The 16,232-nt window shown below is 36.8% G+C and overlaps 1 protein-coding gene across 1 annotated transcript; it reads right to left on the bottom strand.

The window, feature by feature from the left end:
• Window positions 1-13,702: 13,702 nt before the first annotated feature.
• On the bottom strand, window positions 13,703-16,232 carry LOC101955772 (olfactory receptor 51E2). Its single transcript, XM_078045119.1, has one exon. The coding sequence runs from the start codon at window positions 16,137-16,139 to the stop codon at window positions 15,177-15,179; it is 963 nt and encodes a 320-aa protein (XP_077901245.1). The 5' UTR covers window positions 16,140-16,232; the 3' UTR covers window positions 13,703-15,176.

Below are 16,232 nucleotides of genomic sequence, written 5' to 3'. Positions count from 1 at the left end.
ATAAGGTAACAATATGTCAAAGTAAGTTTTTGAGGTAAAGCATTATTAAAAGAAAGAAGAAATTTCTCTATGTAATTTTTCTAATAAATTAAAGAAAGCAAGTACCAAATTAAAATGTGTTATATTTAAGGGTAAAATTGAATTGATAATAAAGAGAGAAAATGAAGATTAACATAGTATGCTAAAGAAAATAATTTATAAGATTCAATATGAAGTTGAAATATTTTTATTACAAAATGACACACTGGTTAAAACACTAAGATTTATGGAGAATATGATTGAGGATAAACAAAATAATACGAAAATGATGATAATATTTAAGTTAACATGAGATACATTGAATAGAGTAGAATTACAAATATAACATATATTCCTGAAGAGAATTAAGTATAAAAAATTGACAATATATTTCAATTTTTAATAAGATTTTTCTGAAAAATTAAAGAAATCTTTATATAAATATTCTTATCATATATTGGGAAATAAACACTAACCTAAGGAAAAAAGGATGTGTATTTAAAATCAAACAAGTTAGTTGAAATTTTGTCATCATTAAATCTGTAAAATTCTTTTGGTAATATGGCCATTTTGACAACCTTAATTTTGCCTATCCAAGAACAAGGAAGATCTTTCTATCATCTAAGGTCGTCTTCATTTTCTTTCTTTAGTGTTCTGCAATTTTCATTGAAGAGGTCTTTTATCTCTTTTGTTAAATTTATTTCCAAATATTTTATTTTATTTTTTGAGGTCATTGCAAATGGAATAGTTTTCCTAATTTCTCTTTCAGAAGATTTATCACTGATGTATAGAAATGCATTTGATTTATGGGTGTTGATTTTATATCCTGCTACTGTGCTAAACTCATTTATTAGCGCTAGAAGTTTTCTGGTAGAATTTTTTGATCTTCTAAATATAGAATCATGTTATCAGCAAATAGTGATAGTTTGAGTTCTTCTTTTCCTATTCAGATCCCTTTGATTTTTTTTGTCTGTCTAGTAATTCTGGCTAGAGTTTCCAGGACTAGGTTGAATAGAAATGGTGAAAGAGGCCATCCCTGTTAAAATATTAATGTCATTCTTCATAGCAATCATGAAATTCATTTGGAAAAATAAGAGACCCAGAATAGCCAAATCAATCCTTTACAAGAAGAATGAAGCAGGAGGCATCACAATACCAGATCTTAAACTATACTACAGGGCTCTAGTTACAAAAACAGCATGGTAATGGCACCAAAATAGACATGTAGACCAATGGTACAGAATAGAAGACACAGAGATTAACCCACATAAATACAGTTATCTCATACTAGATGAAGATTCCAACAACATATATTAGAGAAAGGATAGCCTCTTTAACAAATGGTCCTGGGAAAACTGGAAATACATATGTAGAAAAATGAAATCAAAACCCTATCTCTCACCCTGCACAAAACTCAATTCAAAGTGTAAGAAGAACCTAGGAATTAGACCAGAGACCCTGCATCTAATTGAAAAAAATGTTGGCCCAAATCTTTATTATATCAGCTTAGGACCTGACTTCTTTAACACTACTCCAAAAGCACAAGATATAAAATTAAGAATCAATAAATGGGACGGATTCAAACTTAAAAGCTTCCTCTCAGCAAAGAAAACAATCAATAATTCGAAGAGAGAGCCTACAGAATGGGAGAAAATCTTTAACACATGCACATCAGATAGAGCACTAATCTCCAGGATATATAAAGAACTAAAAAAACTTAACACTAAAAATACAAATAACCCAATCAAATAATGGGCTAAGGAACGAATAGATACTCCACAGAAGAAGATATACAATTGATCAACAAACAGATGAAAAAATGTTCAACATCTCTAGTAATTAGAGAAATGCAAATCAAAACTACTCTAAGACTTCATCTCACTCCTTTCAGAATGGCAATTATCAAGAACAGAAGCAACAAGAAGTGCTGGTGAGGATGTGGGGGGAAATGTACACGCGAACATTGCTGGTGGGACTGAAAATTTGTGCAACCTCTTTGGAAAGCGGTATAGAGATTCCTTAGAAAAGTTGAAATGGATCCACCATTTGACCCAGATATCTCACTCTTGGTTTATACCCAAAGGACTTAAAATTATCATACTACAGTGACACAGCCACATTAATATCTATAGCAGCTCAATTCACAATAGCTAAAGTATAGAACCCAACCTAGATGACCTTCAACAGATAAATGTATAAAGAAAATGTGGTATATATACACAATGGAATATTTCTCAGCCTTAAAGAAGAATGAAATTATGCCATTTGCTAGTAAATGAATGGAACTGGAGACTATCATGTTAAGTGAAGTAAGCCAATCCCCCAAAAGCAAAGGCCAAATGTTTTCTGAGATGTGTGGATGCTGATCCATAATGGGTGGTGGTGGGGCTAGGGAAAAATGGAGAAACTTTTGTTTGGGCTGAGAGGAGTGAGAGGAGGGGAGGGGGTGTGAGGTGAGAAGGATGGTGGAAAGAGATGGAGATTATTACCCTATGTGCATGTATTATTGCATGAATGATGTGACTCTACATCGTGTACAACCAGAGAAATGAGAAGTTGTTCTCCATTTATGTACAATTAATTGAAATGCATTCTGCTGTCATGTATAACTACTTAGAACAAATAAAAAAGTAAAAAAATGTTGTCATCAGAGAGCAATGGAATGAAACACATTAAATATGTACTCATTAGTCACTCTGCATTGGTCAGTGATGCTAGGAATTCAATACTATGAACACTGGTAAACAGCCTGCTCTTTATTCTTCAAACTGCTACATGATATAAACAAAAAACAGACGAGGGAAATTTTCTCTTTATAGAAGAATTATAACTAATACAAATAATAAAACTGGGTACTTTAGCAAAATAAGAAGTCTGAGTCATAATTAACTAACAGTTTGTGGAAAATATAGGAGAGAGCAAACAATTAGGCATGTTAAAAGTTACTAGCAGATTGAATCAGAAAAATCCAATAGAGTTTTATTCAGTCATAAAGAAGAAGGAAGTTATGTCATTTGCAGGAAAATGGATGGATCTGGAAACCATGGTTTTGAGTGAAGTAAGTCAGGTACATAGAGAGAAGTATCCTGTGTTTTTTTCTCATATGTGAAAGCTAGAAAGAAAAACCAGGAGAAAAATGGCATGCCAGGAAAGTAGAAAGGAGTCTATTAGGGTAGAGAAAGGGGGCCACAGGTGGAGAGGTAGGGATGGAAGGGGAGATTTGGGGAATAAAATTCTACAAATCATTTTTTTAATGTATATACAAACATGCCACAATGAAACCCACCATTCTGTATAAATAATATGCACCAATAAACACACACACACACACACACACACACACACACACACACACACTACAAACCCAACAAATTTGACAGGACAAAATGCCAGTTTCTTCCACAAATAAATGACAATAAAATTAAAAATGAAGAGGGAAAAACCTATAGATTTAAAGAGACCTGACTCATATCAACCAAGTGAGATGTGTGGACTTTGTTAGGATCTTGTTTTGAGTAAACCGAATGTAAAAAAGTGAAAAATGAACACAGAAAAATACTTTCACAGGATAATCAAGGAAATGTGAATAAATATTGGTTGAATGTTATAATATCTGAAAACATTTTAAGCCTATAGAATGACACTGTGACTTAGACTAATTTCAAAATAATTGGAACACTTACAACTACAAGAGTGGCGAGGAACTAATGATTACAGCATTTGCATACAGGTTTACAAAGATCCATTTTATCCTTTCTACAATTTTAATTATATTTTTGTGTAAAATATTAGTAAAATCAATAGCATCCTCTCTATATATAGTAACATTAAAACTCTATGACAAGTAACATTAGTGGAAAGAATCAAATGAGGAGATTTGTACAAAAATTTATCACGACTCTTTCGAAAATCTCATTTAAGTGAAAGTGAAATGTGAAGTCATTAACTCATAAAGAACAGGATGGATATAAGGGATGCAAACAACATTATGGCTTATGGATGAAAATAGGAAGAGTGGTAAGACACTGGCAGAAATGGTCTACTTTCTTGTAGAGAGGTCACACTACAGATCCACTTCAAAAAAAATAACTGGATCTTCCATTCTTGCAGAAGACAGAATATTTCCTGGAAAAACTCCACTAGCAAGGCTGTGGGCCCAGAGATGCCAGAATGAAAGGAAAGATACACAATATTAAAAACAAGTGACCTGAGGAAAGGCAAGACTGCCAAGGTCTCCCCACTTGGTTCACAGAGTCCCCACCCGAGGGGCACCTTGGGCCCTCCTAGCTGGAAGAACATGACCAGGAATGCCTTTGGATCAATGCAATTCCAAATAAAGGTAGATGAGATGCTGAACCAGTTCTGAGAATGGCACTCTGAAGAGAATGGAAGAGAAGTGCACATATCCACTCATTTACTCTATGAGGGGCATCTCTCTCCAAAGATATGGTCTGGGATTCCAATTTTTATCTGAGCTATAAACTCCAGGACCTTTGAAGGCATTCTCCTTCAGCCCTTTTTCTTGGGATAGGACTACTCTCTCTCTCATTGTCCTTGATTTTGTATTTCTCCTCTTTTTGTTTTATATCCAGCACTTTCCCATTGATACTGCCATCTGAGGCTGCGATGTAGTAGCCATCCATCTGGGAAGTTGAGGCCCCAGGTACTCACCCCTTGGCTTCTATTCCAGGCTGCCCTGACACTCACATCCTGCAGGAGCCCAGGGTGAGCATAGCAGAGAGAGTTTTATCTCATTGCACAGGGCACCTTGGCAGAGCACCTGACTTCAGGGAAAGCTAGGCGTGAGCCACAGAGTAGTAATTCTACTCAGGTCCCTGTGGACTGGGAAAGCTGAGGCTGGCTTTGTAATCATGGGTCAAGTGTTTGGAGAAATAAAACCATACAAAAGAAATAGAGTCCAGAATCATAGGCTGGATAATATTCCATCGAATTAAGTTGTCTTTGGAGACTATTATCTTCAATGGCCCCTCTGAATTTGCGATCCTCCAAAGACAATATTCCTGAAGCCTCCTCTGAGCCAGACCACAGAATTAACCCTACAGGAACTTGCAGTTTTTTTTTTTTGCAGAGGGCAGGGATATGGCGAGATGTGGTTCGGGACCCAGTGGTGACCTGACTTAGCCTAAGGGAGTCAGGGAGAACATTAGAGGAAGTGGAGAGGGTACAGGTTCTGGAAGACTCAAAGGTCCCATGACAAATTCAGAGCTCTCATTCTGGGACAGATACCAGGACTGAGAACTTGAGTCCCTGGAAGGAAACTAGCACAGATTCTGCCCACATTCCTCCCTGGGACTGACCCACTGAATCAAGCAGTTCAAAAATGAGAGAATTTGGACAAAGGAAGAACAATTACACACAAGTAATTCTGGATTCAAACACTTCACTCTGTTTCTGGTACACATATGAGGGTTTTTTTCCCCCCATCCTGCCTCACTTTCTAGAGAACTTCCATAATAGCTCTGACCTTAGTTCTTTGCTAAATCAAACAAGACCATGGTTATTCACCTGGAACTGCTTTCTATGGGCACATTTGACATACTCTCGTCTTTGACTTTGGCAGTACTCTCCCAGGATGAATGAGGCCTGTCCTGGTTACCTTTCTCTTTATGAAGAGATAAGTAAACTTACAGAAAAATCACATAATATTGAAAATTTATATCAAAGGCTTGAGCTGAGATCTTATAGTTACTTCATAATTCTTTTCTTTCATTCTCTAGACCATCACCATTTTTCTCGAACTCTTTACCCAACTTGCCCACTCTTCTCTCAGTAGCTAATTTGGTATAGCTCCCATTTCACACAGAGTGGGCCTTTCCTAAACTTCCTGCCCAACCCACCTGATATTTATTTCCATCCCTATATGCACACCCTATCAGAGAGACATGAACATGTTGCTTCATGCAAACTACTTTTCCACCAGTTTACTTCTTTTTTGTCTATCACTTTCTGAAAAAAAAAATTTGAATATCATATTATGGCACTGAAAGCTCTTTATGATTTTTTAAAAATAAAAATAAAGCTTATTATGTATAGATGGTTGTGGATGCTCATGTACTTCTAATTCAAAGAGATCCTATGTGCATTTTACTCAACTTCATCAGTGGTAACATCTTGCAAAACAATAGTACAACCTCAAGATAAGGATATTGATGGTCCAAAAGGAAGCTACATCAGCATAAGAAAGACCATATATGGCAATGTCATCCTCTGTAGTGAAAAACTGAGAGCATTTCCTCTAAGCTCAGAAATAAGACCAGGATGCTAACTCTCTCCTCTTATGTTCAACATAGTATGAGAGTATTTAGCCAGAGAAATTAGATAAGATAACAAAAGTTATCTGAATCTGAAAGAAAGAAGAAAAATTGTCTATGTTTGTAGATTAATATATAGACAACCCTAAACAGTCCACCCCAAAATTTGTCAAATAAGTGAACTTAGTAAAATTGCCAGACACAAAACCAACATATAAAAATCAGTTGCATTTTATACACTAACAGTGTAGCACCTGAAAAAGAAATTAAGAAACCCCATTGACAACTTTTAAAAAATAAGTATGTAGGGGCCTGGAATTGTTGTTTAGTTTTAGAATGTGGGCATAGAACACATAAAACCCTGGATTTAAGAAACATTACCCAAACCAAAAACAACAAAACATAACAGAACAAAATACCACCCAAACTATAAATTCTCCCAAATAAAAAATTAAGAACAAATGTAATCAAAGAGTTTTGTAAAGGCCTTTACATTGAAAATTATAAAATATCTTGATGAATAAAATGAAAAGACACAAATAAATAGAAAGATGTCCTATTTCTTAGAAGAATCAATATTTTAAAAATGTCTGTTCTACCCAAAATAAATTATAGACTCAATAAAATCCCTGTCAAAATTCCAATGATATTTTTCATCACAGTAGAAAAAAACAATCTTAAAATTCTTATGGTACCACAAAAGATCCTGAATAGCCAAAGTAAAATGTTGATCAGGAAGAAAAAAGCTAGAAACATCACACAAAGCTTTAGTAACCAAAACATCCTGATACTGACATTAAAGCTGACATACAAAACAATGGAATAAAATAGAGAGCCCAAAAATAAATCCACATGTTATAATCAGTTGATCTTTGGACAACATTACTGAGAATGCAAACTGGGGAAAGAATAGTCTCTTCAATAAATCATGTAGGGAGTCTGAATATCCACAAAATGAAATTGAATCCATACCTCATCTGATGTACAGGAATCAACTCAAAATGAATTAAAAACTTGAATTTAAGGCCCCAAACTGTAAAACTATAGGGGAAAAAAAACAGGGAAAATTTTTCCAACATTGAACCATTTGATATTTTTTGTTTCTGGAGATGATATCAAAAGCATAGATGACAAAAGTAAAAACAATCAAGTGGAATTTCGCAAAGTAAAAGGCTTTTGTACAGAAACAATCTGTTGAGTGAAGAGATGACCTATGGAATGGGAGAAAACACATTCAATAAAAAGTTAATATCCATAATATATTTAAAGCATAAACAACTCAATAGCAAGAAAACAAATAACCCAGTTAAAAAGTGAGCAAAGGTCTTGAGTAGATATTTCACAAAAGAAGACACACACAAATGGCCAATGGGTATATGAAAAGGTGGTCAACATGACTAGTCATCAGGGAAATGCAAATAAAGACCACAGTGAGACATCACCTCACATCTGTTAGAGTGCTTAGTCTAAGAAATAAAAAAGATAACTAGAGTTGGTGAGGAAGTGGAGAAAAGGAGACACTTACCTTATATAGTTGTGGTGGGAACGTAAATTGGTCCAGTCATTATGGAAAATAGCCTGGAGTTTCCTCCAAAATTAAAAATAGAATTACCATATATAGGAAATGAAACCAGTACCTCGATGAGCTGCCTGCATTCTCAGATTCTTTTAGTATTATTCACAATAGCTAAAATATGGTATCATATTTTATCAAATGGTCAATCAACAGATTAATTGATAAGAAAAATGTAAAACACATATACACACAGAGGAATATTGTTCAGCCTTTAAAAGGAAAAATCCAATCATTCATGACAACATGAATGAATCAAAACAATAATATGTTGATAAAAACCAGGCACAGAAAGATGAATAGTGAATGATCTCATTTGTATGCAGAATCTCAAAAGGTCAAACACATAGAAATAGATGAAACTGATTCATAAAATGGCAATTTACTTGTTCCTTAAAATTGTTCAAGATGTTTTTCAAGATGCAGATACAGAAGCCTAGGACCTGACCTAAAAGACATTAAGAGACTTGCAGAACCTGAGGAATAAGAACAGGGCCTCATGGAGCTGGATTAAAAGCAAGGAGTGCTGACAGTTTTAAGATGGACTAGAATTATCCACAAGTTCCATGAGGACCCATGTACTGGGTGGTGCAGACTTTTCCACTGAGATTCCTGTTTACAATTAATTAGCCCTATATTTCCCCTAACCCTAGGGCCATCTAAATTCCTTTACCACTGGCTAATGGAGAGACAGATTTGTGCGTGCTTCCCATCTCCATGTTGGTTCACCTGCATAAAATAAAGCTCTTTCCTTTTGTAAACACTGGTGCCATAGTATCTATTTGTATGAACATCAGGAAATAAGCCCTTGGTTGGTAGTGTGGAGAGAGTAGAATGGTGGTTGCTAGGGACTGGGGAGTGGGGTGGGAAAAAGTGTTCAAAGTATACAAAGTTTCAATATTTTGTGGGATAAATAAATTCTACAGTTCTCCTGTACAGCATGGTGACTATAGTTACAGTGCATTGTATGCTTGAAATTTGCTAAAAGAGTAGAACTTAAAATGTTCTCACCACAAAAATGTAACTTGATATATCAATCAGACTGTGATAATCGTTTCATTAAGTACCTGTATGTGAGAACTAAAAGTTTTATATTATAAATACATATAATATTATTTGTCAATTATATCCCAATAAAACTGGAGAAAACTATTTCTTTTCTTTTTTTTTTTTTTTTTGGCTTAGCTCCTGGTACAGTTGTAAACCACTTAAAATTCATGAATATATATTTTTTATTGCAATCACTGTTATGTCCACTAGTTCTTAGCAGGCTCTGGTCAACTCAACAAGGTGCAAACTGTCTGAGTTTCACCTCAGCCTCGAATATGCACCTCCTCCCTTCCACCTGGGGTTTCTCCTTTGATGCTATGTCATGGGGACAATGGGAATCCACTGAATATTCGCTTACAGGCAACATGGTAGTAGCAGGAGTTAGTGCTCTGTGGGGCAATTCTTTACTATTTCAGGGTATAAGAGGGAAAACTACTTCTCCTTTCTTTTTAATAGGAAGAAGATTCTGAGACAAATTTTAGGCAGTCTTGCAATATGTATCAACAGTTGCCTTTTGGATGGACAACTCTATCATGCATTATTTTTTGGATTTCTCTTTTCCCTGCTTCAGTTCTACTATCTCTCACATCTGGTCACTGGATTTGAGATCCAGAAGAGTAGTACATAGGCTTTGGTTTAAGGGGAACCAGGGGAAGACACAGATTGTTCTTTGGCAATCAAAACTCTTGTAATGTCAGAGTTAATCTCACTGTTTCTTTCCTCTATATTGTCCCTATGCTTCTCCATTTACTTTACTCAACCCCAGACTAGCCTCATTTTAAATATCTCCTGCTCATGAATCTCTCCCTAGTTCTTATAGTAAAGCTACTTTCTCCCTCCTCTGTGGCCACTATACCTCATAAATCTGTCTGTGGGGGCACTGAGGGCTCAATATTAATAAATTTTGTTTTATATCTGATATCCACTATCATTTACTTTTGCTTTTCCTTTGTGTTTCAGGATGTTGAACATTATAAATGATTCTTGAATGTTTATTATTGAATGATATTAAGAAATGGATAAGGGCTGGGGAGGTAGACCCATGGTAGAACATTGCCTAGCATGGGTAAGGTCCTGGGTTTGATCCTCAGCACAACAAAATAAATAAAAGAATATTGGGCATGAACTTTAACATCAGGGAGAAGAATTGGTGATTACTGTTGAAAAGAATCCCCAATTTGTGATGCTGGTAAAATCTGGTTGTAAATATATATTGAGTGTAAATCTTAAAAAAAAAAAAAAAAAAAAAAAAAAAAAAAAAGCTAGGGAAATTTCTATCCTCAGAAACAAATTTAAGTTTTTCTTTTATTTCTGACCAACCCAGTCTGGGATAAATGATGTGTTGCTTAGAGATGGGGGCTACATAAAATCACTGGGAGATGGGAGCTGTTCTATTAATTGGGCAACCTCGACTGTGGCTCTCAAAGGGAATTGGCTACCTAAATGGGTGCCCTCCGCTGACCAGGCCAACATAAACATGGCTGGGAACACAGGCAGTGTTTTTATGATCCTCAGTCCCTAGAGACGCTGTTTTACTGGGAAAGATATTCTCATTATAGTGACCACTTGCCTGAGACTCCCAATTTCAGAGGCCTCTCACAGCACAGGCTGCCTCGGGCCATCTCTGTGAGCTGACTCAGCCTCCCAGGCACCCAGAAATCCTCTTACCAGGAAACCCTTCCAGAAAATGGGAGCAGACATGCACTCTCCCAGGACCCTGGTCTGTGTGAAAGAGGAGTAAGCCGTGGCCATTACTTCTTCCATAAGATTGCCACCTTCTGCAATGCAAACACATTTTCCTGGGAAAACTTTAGGAATTGGTCTTCTTATTAGCTTCTTCCTCCAGTGCACAAATCAGTCCTTTCAATTCTATTTGAATTTCATCTCTCTTACTCGCTGTGCTCTCCTCTTTTTCCCCAACCCCCAACCTTAGTCCTGGTGCTGGTGAGAGATAGATGATAGATAAGATGGGATGATAAGATAAGACAGAACAAGACAAGACAGAATTCTGTTCTTAAATTTTAAGCTCCCTGCTAATGTCATCAAGTGAGTTCTTTAAATATTTTAAGAAAATCTGTGTAGCTTTCTTGTCACAGTTCCAATGCTCATTCATAGCCCTTTGACATCCCTGAGAGGCTGAGATTTTTGCCTGCTCCGAGGTAATCATAATAAGTATTTTTTGAGTTCATACTATGTGCTAAATACTGTACTAAGTAAGTATTATCCATGAGTTATTGCACATAATTCTCACAAAAGCACTGAGAGGTAGGTACCATTTTCTTTCTTTGAAATGAGGGAAACAAGTCTCACAGAGAATGAATTGACAGGGTGAGTCACAGAACATCTGCTCTTTCTATTGCCCCAAGCTTCCTTTTAGAGAGTCTATGAATATCTCCCAGGTGGAAAATCCCAGTCTCTGGGAGCAGCGTTGAAGTTTAGAAACAACCATAATTGGCAGGAACAGTGGGTAGGAGATCAAGTTGAGAAATGCCATATTTGGGCATATAGCAGGTGTAACCACAGGGAAGAGAGCTGGCTCTTTCTCCTGTGGGCCAGGGGGCAGTTCCAAGGAGGCCTAGGAGTGTCAGTCTTGCAGGGCCTTGGAATTATCTGGGGATTCTTAATGGTATTCAGAATGTATCATATATATTCATATATATATATATATATATATATATATATATATATATATATATATATATATTGGGGCTGGGAATTAGAGATTATCTGAATCAGGCACCATATTGATCCAAAGACATTGTATAAATTACATAAAATCACCCACCGAGTGGCAGAACAGAAAGATAGCTCAGAGCTCACAAACCCCATCTCACAGCTCCTTAGGCAGTGTCCAGGGTAGGCTAAGCTTCTGTCCCTCTCCAGATCTCTCTGGTCCTGTTCTAGGAGCACAGAATATGGGGTAGGAGAGTAGGTAGTTCTTCACAAGCAACTGGATTCAAGGCCTGTGAGTCACAATACTGTATTGTATATTTAAGAATCTGTCAAGAGAGTAGATCTTATGTTAAATGCTCTTACCACAGAAGGAAAACAACGACGAGGAGCAGGAGGGAGCAGGAGGAAACTTGGAGGTGATAAATTTACTGTGTTGATTGTGACGATAGTTTCAGGAGTGTATGCTCATATCCAACTGCATGAAGCTGTATACATTAAATCTCTACAGCTTTTCGTATGTCAATCCATGCCTGCCTGATGAGGCTATAGTCTCAGCCAGTGCTATAATAAAGTGTGAAAGAGAAGACTCCAATATCAAAAAGACCTGGCTTCAAGCCTGGACTCTGCATTTTACTACTGAGTGACTTTGAAAAAATTATAATTCCTTTGTGCCTTAACTTACTAGTTGGCTATAAGAGTAAGAAGTGATGGACAAATGCTCTCACTTTCCTTTTAGATAGACATTTCCCTAACACATCTTTTTTTTTATTTTTTTATTTTTTATTTTTTTTATTGGTTGTTCACAACATTACAAAGCTCTTGACATATCATATTTCATACATTAGATTGAACACATCTTTAAGGAAGTCCTGAGAGAGCCAAGTACCTACTGTTCAGGGCTGCAACCTGTAATAGCTTTAGAAGATGTGAATCATGTAGAGTTGGTGATCAGTCTGTCCTTGGTTTTGAGACACATGATTTGGACATACTAACATTACAAAATTTTGAGCTTGAATAGATAGCTTTTGATGTCTATTGAATATTGAATTTGCACAGTTAATCTGTTTTATGTTTGACATGACATAGTACAGATGGCTTCTCTTTCAATTTTCAGTTCTCCTGTCATGGCTTGGCTGGCCACAGGGATGATTTTTTTCCTTTTTTTCAATTCATATATCTCTTTTATTCAGGGTTTGTCAGAGAAGTAGAACTAATAGGATGGATGGATAAATAGAAACAGAAATAGAGAAATGGAGAGAGAAAGAGAGGCTTATGTTGAGGAACTGGCTTACATGTTCATGGAGGCTAGTAAATCCCAAACCTGCAGGGTGGGCAGATAGAGTAAAGGAAGTATCAGCACTACAGTTTAAAGGTTACGGCTGTGTCTGCTGCAGAATTCCCTCTTGCCTAGAGGAGATCCATCTTCCGTCTCTGAGGACCTTCAACTGATTGGATGTGGTACACCCACATTATGGAGGGCCATCTGCTTACCTCAAAGTCCATTAATTTACATGTTAATGACATCCAAAAACATTCTCATGGAAATATCTAAAAATGCATCTGACCAAAATGTCTGACTCTATGACCTTGGCAAGCTATTACACAACATTCACCATCACAAGGTCATATGATTGTCCCAACACATAATCACTGCTTAAATATTTGTGTTAGAAAAAACTTGCTAACTTATTACCTAATATTAGTTGATGGATATATAAAATGAACTTGGAATTTTTTTCTATTTCTGTATTTTTACCTCAGAAATGAAGCTTATTATAAAGTTATAGGCAGAAAAAGATGATCTGAGAACATGGGTGATTTGCCCAAGTATACACAGTAACAGTAACACTTGCTGTCTCCCTTTTATTGATTCATTTTTTAGGCTATATGCAGATATAAATATATTTAGTGTCCTTCATGATGGGATTTGAAGCCTGGAAATATTGCTACTGAAATCATGGGCCAATTACAACATTAGTAGTCCTGCTATTAAAACTTTGTTACTTTGGAATACATACCATCCTTTAAGAAATAATATTTTCCTCCATCCAATAAAGCCAAAATAAAATTATTTAAATATGTTCTTGACATAAAATTAATAATGAAATATTTTCCATTAAGTGTTGAAGATTTTTTATTGTGGTAAAATACAGATAATATAAAATTCACCATTTAAGTAATTGAGCATACAATTCAATAGCATCAAGTATATTAACACTGCTTTGCAACCATCACCACTATCCATTTCCAGAGCTTTTTAACATCTCAAACTGAAACTCTGTAACTTCCCAAGCTCACATAGGCCCAGCAATTGTATTCATTCCAGTTTCAACTACTCATTAGAGCTTCTAATCCATACAATGAGAATATTCTACCTTGAAATAAAATGCATTTAACATCTTTACAGTTCTGCAAACAATACATGTCAGGGACCCTTGTACTGATGGAAAAGAAGACTGGAGACTCTCACATATTTCCAAATATCAATTTATAGGATTCTATAAAAATAAAGAATCAAGCATAACAAAATTTAAATTTTTTTCTGACACCTATATTAAAACTCAGTATCATTCAAAATATTGGACAGATACAGGACACACTAATAAAGGGAAGACATGATCCAAGAGATATAATATATGAATGAGACAAATAGACAAAACCATTTTCCTTTAGCTTGGAAAGAAGTAAGCTATCAGATCATGGCTACTAAACATGAAGCGTGAACTAACCTGGTTCTGTCACCCTCAACCAGGACAGGGTTATCTCTCAGGCACAAAAAACAAAGATAACCATCTTAGCACACAGCAGAGAGAAAACAGGGTTTGCACAGGCAGAGGAAATAAATGGCAGATGTTAAACAGGAAGCAATATAAATGGCAGTAAAGTAACTGGATTCAATTATCAAATTTAATTTCAAACCTTGGCACAGCACACAAAAGCTACGTGATTAGTTAAGTCACTTTGCTATTATGAGCTTCATTTCTATCACCTGTAATGAGTAGACAAAAATGGCACCAATCCCATAAAGCTGTGAGGATCACAAAAAAGCTATAAAGCACTTATCATAGAGACTGGAACATTGCAAGCACACAAGATAAGTGTATAAACACTATTATTAAGGGCTTGGATAAATTCCCAGGTAGTGCATTATAAACCAAAAGTGGGGACTGTGGCAAGCCCTGGCTTCCATAAATTGTCAGTTTAATTTCCCACATTAAAAAAAAAACTGTACATGTCAACTAAACAATAACTACATGACAAAAAGTTTAAAAAGCAGGAATAAAACTAAATCATCAATCATTTGAATACATTTCCTCCAAGGCATAGGCTGTTTTTCAACCTAGTTTCAATCAAATATCCTTATTATTTTAGTTAATATTACAATGTTTCATTTTTATCAGTCTTTTAACCAGATAATATTCCATTAATATGGATTATCCCACTTATTATTCCATGAAGCAACTAGACTGTAGTTTACTATTCCAGATGGAGAAAAGCACTGATGTGTTTACAGGCAACTGGAATTAAATTAGTGTTATGAAATAATTATATTAAACCAGTAAGAATAAGGGGAATTAGGATGGCAAGGGTCACCTATGTTCCACAGCTTGAATGTTCTTGTCATAACTGATCTTGAGCATAGCCAGCACCCGTGTTCTGATCTGCTTGGTCTTGGCACCGTAGATGATGGGATTGATTACAGGAGGCAGCAGCAGGTAGACATCCCCCATGAGAACATGCACAATGGGATCAAGGCTGTTTCCAAAGCGGTGCACCACCGAGAGGCCGATGAGTGGCACATAGAAGGCCAGGACCACACCAATGTGTGACACACAGGTCCCAAAGGCTTTGGCCCTTTCTGACTTGGAGGGCAGTTGCAGAACTGTTCGTATAATCAGAAAGTAGGACAAGAAGATGAACATGACATCCACACCCATGACCAGGAGAATGGCAGTAAGACCGTAGACCATATTGGGCAATGTGTCTGCATAGGCCAACTTCATCATATCCTGGTGCACACAGTAGGAGTGTGAGAGCACATTGGAGTGGCAGAAGGCCAGCCGCTTGATGAGTAGTGGCAGTGGGAAAAAGAAGAGGGATCCGCGGATCACAGCCACCATGCCAATCTGGGCTGTTACTGTATTATTGAGCACCGCAGCATGGCGCAGTGGGTGACAGATGGCCACATAACGGTCAAAGGCCATGGCCAGTAGGATGGTGGATTCAATGGCTGAGAGAGCATGAATGAAGAACATCTGGACAAGGCAGGCATCAAAAGAAATCTCCCGGGAGTCAAACCAGAAGAGGGCAAGGATCTTGGGCATGGTGGATGTGGACAAGGCCAGGTCAATAGCTGCCAGCATGCAGAGAAAGAGGTACATGGGAGCATGCAGTCTGCGCTCTGTTCTTACAATAAAGACTACGATGCAGTTTCCAAACAAGGCCACAGCGTACATTGAAAGCAGTGGGAAGCCGAACCAGAAATGGGCTTCCTCTAGTCCTGGGATACCAATAAGTACAAAGGTGGCATGTGTGAAGTTGCAGGAACTCATAGCTGGCCCTGAGGAGGGGGAACTGCAGAGGTCACACTGGCAGCCTGTTAAGACATAAGCACAATCAGAGAGTCCCCTGGAAACCTGGGAGTG

This window comes from Ictidomys tridecemlineatus, chromosome 4 (assembly GCF_052094955.1).
Source record: "Ictidomys tridecemlineatus isolate mIctTri1 chromosome 4, mIctTri1.hap1, whole genome shotgun sequence".
NCBI lineage: Eukaryota > Metazoa > Chordata > Mammalia > Rodentia > Sciuridae > Ictidomys > Ictidomys tridecemlineatus.
This window is presented reverse-complemented; position numbering and strand designations above follow the sequence as displayed.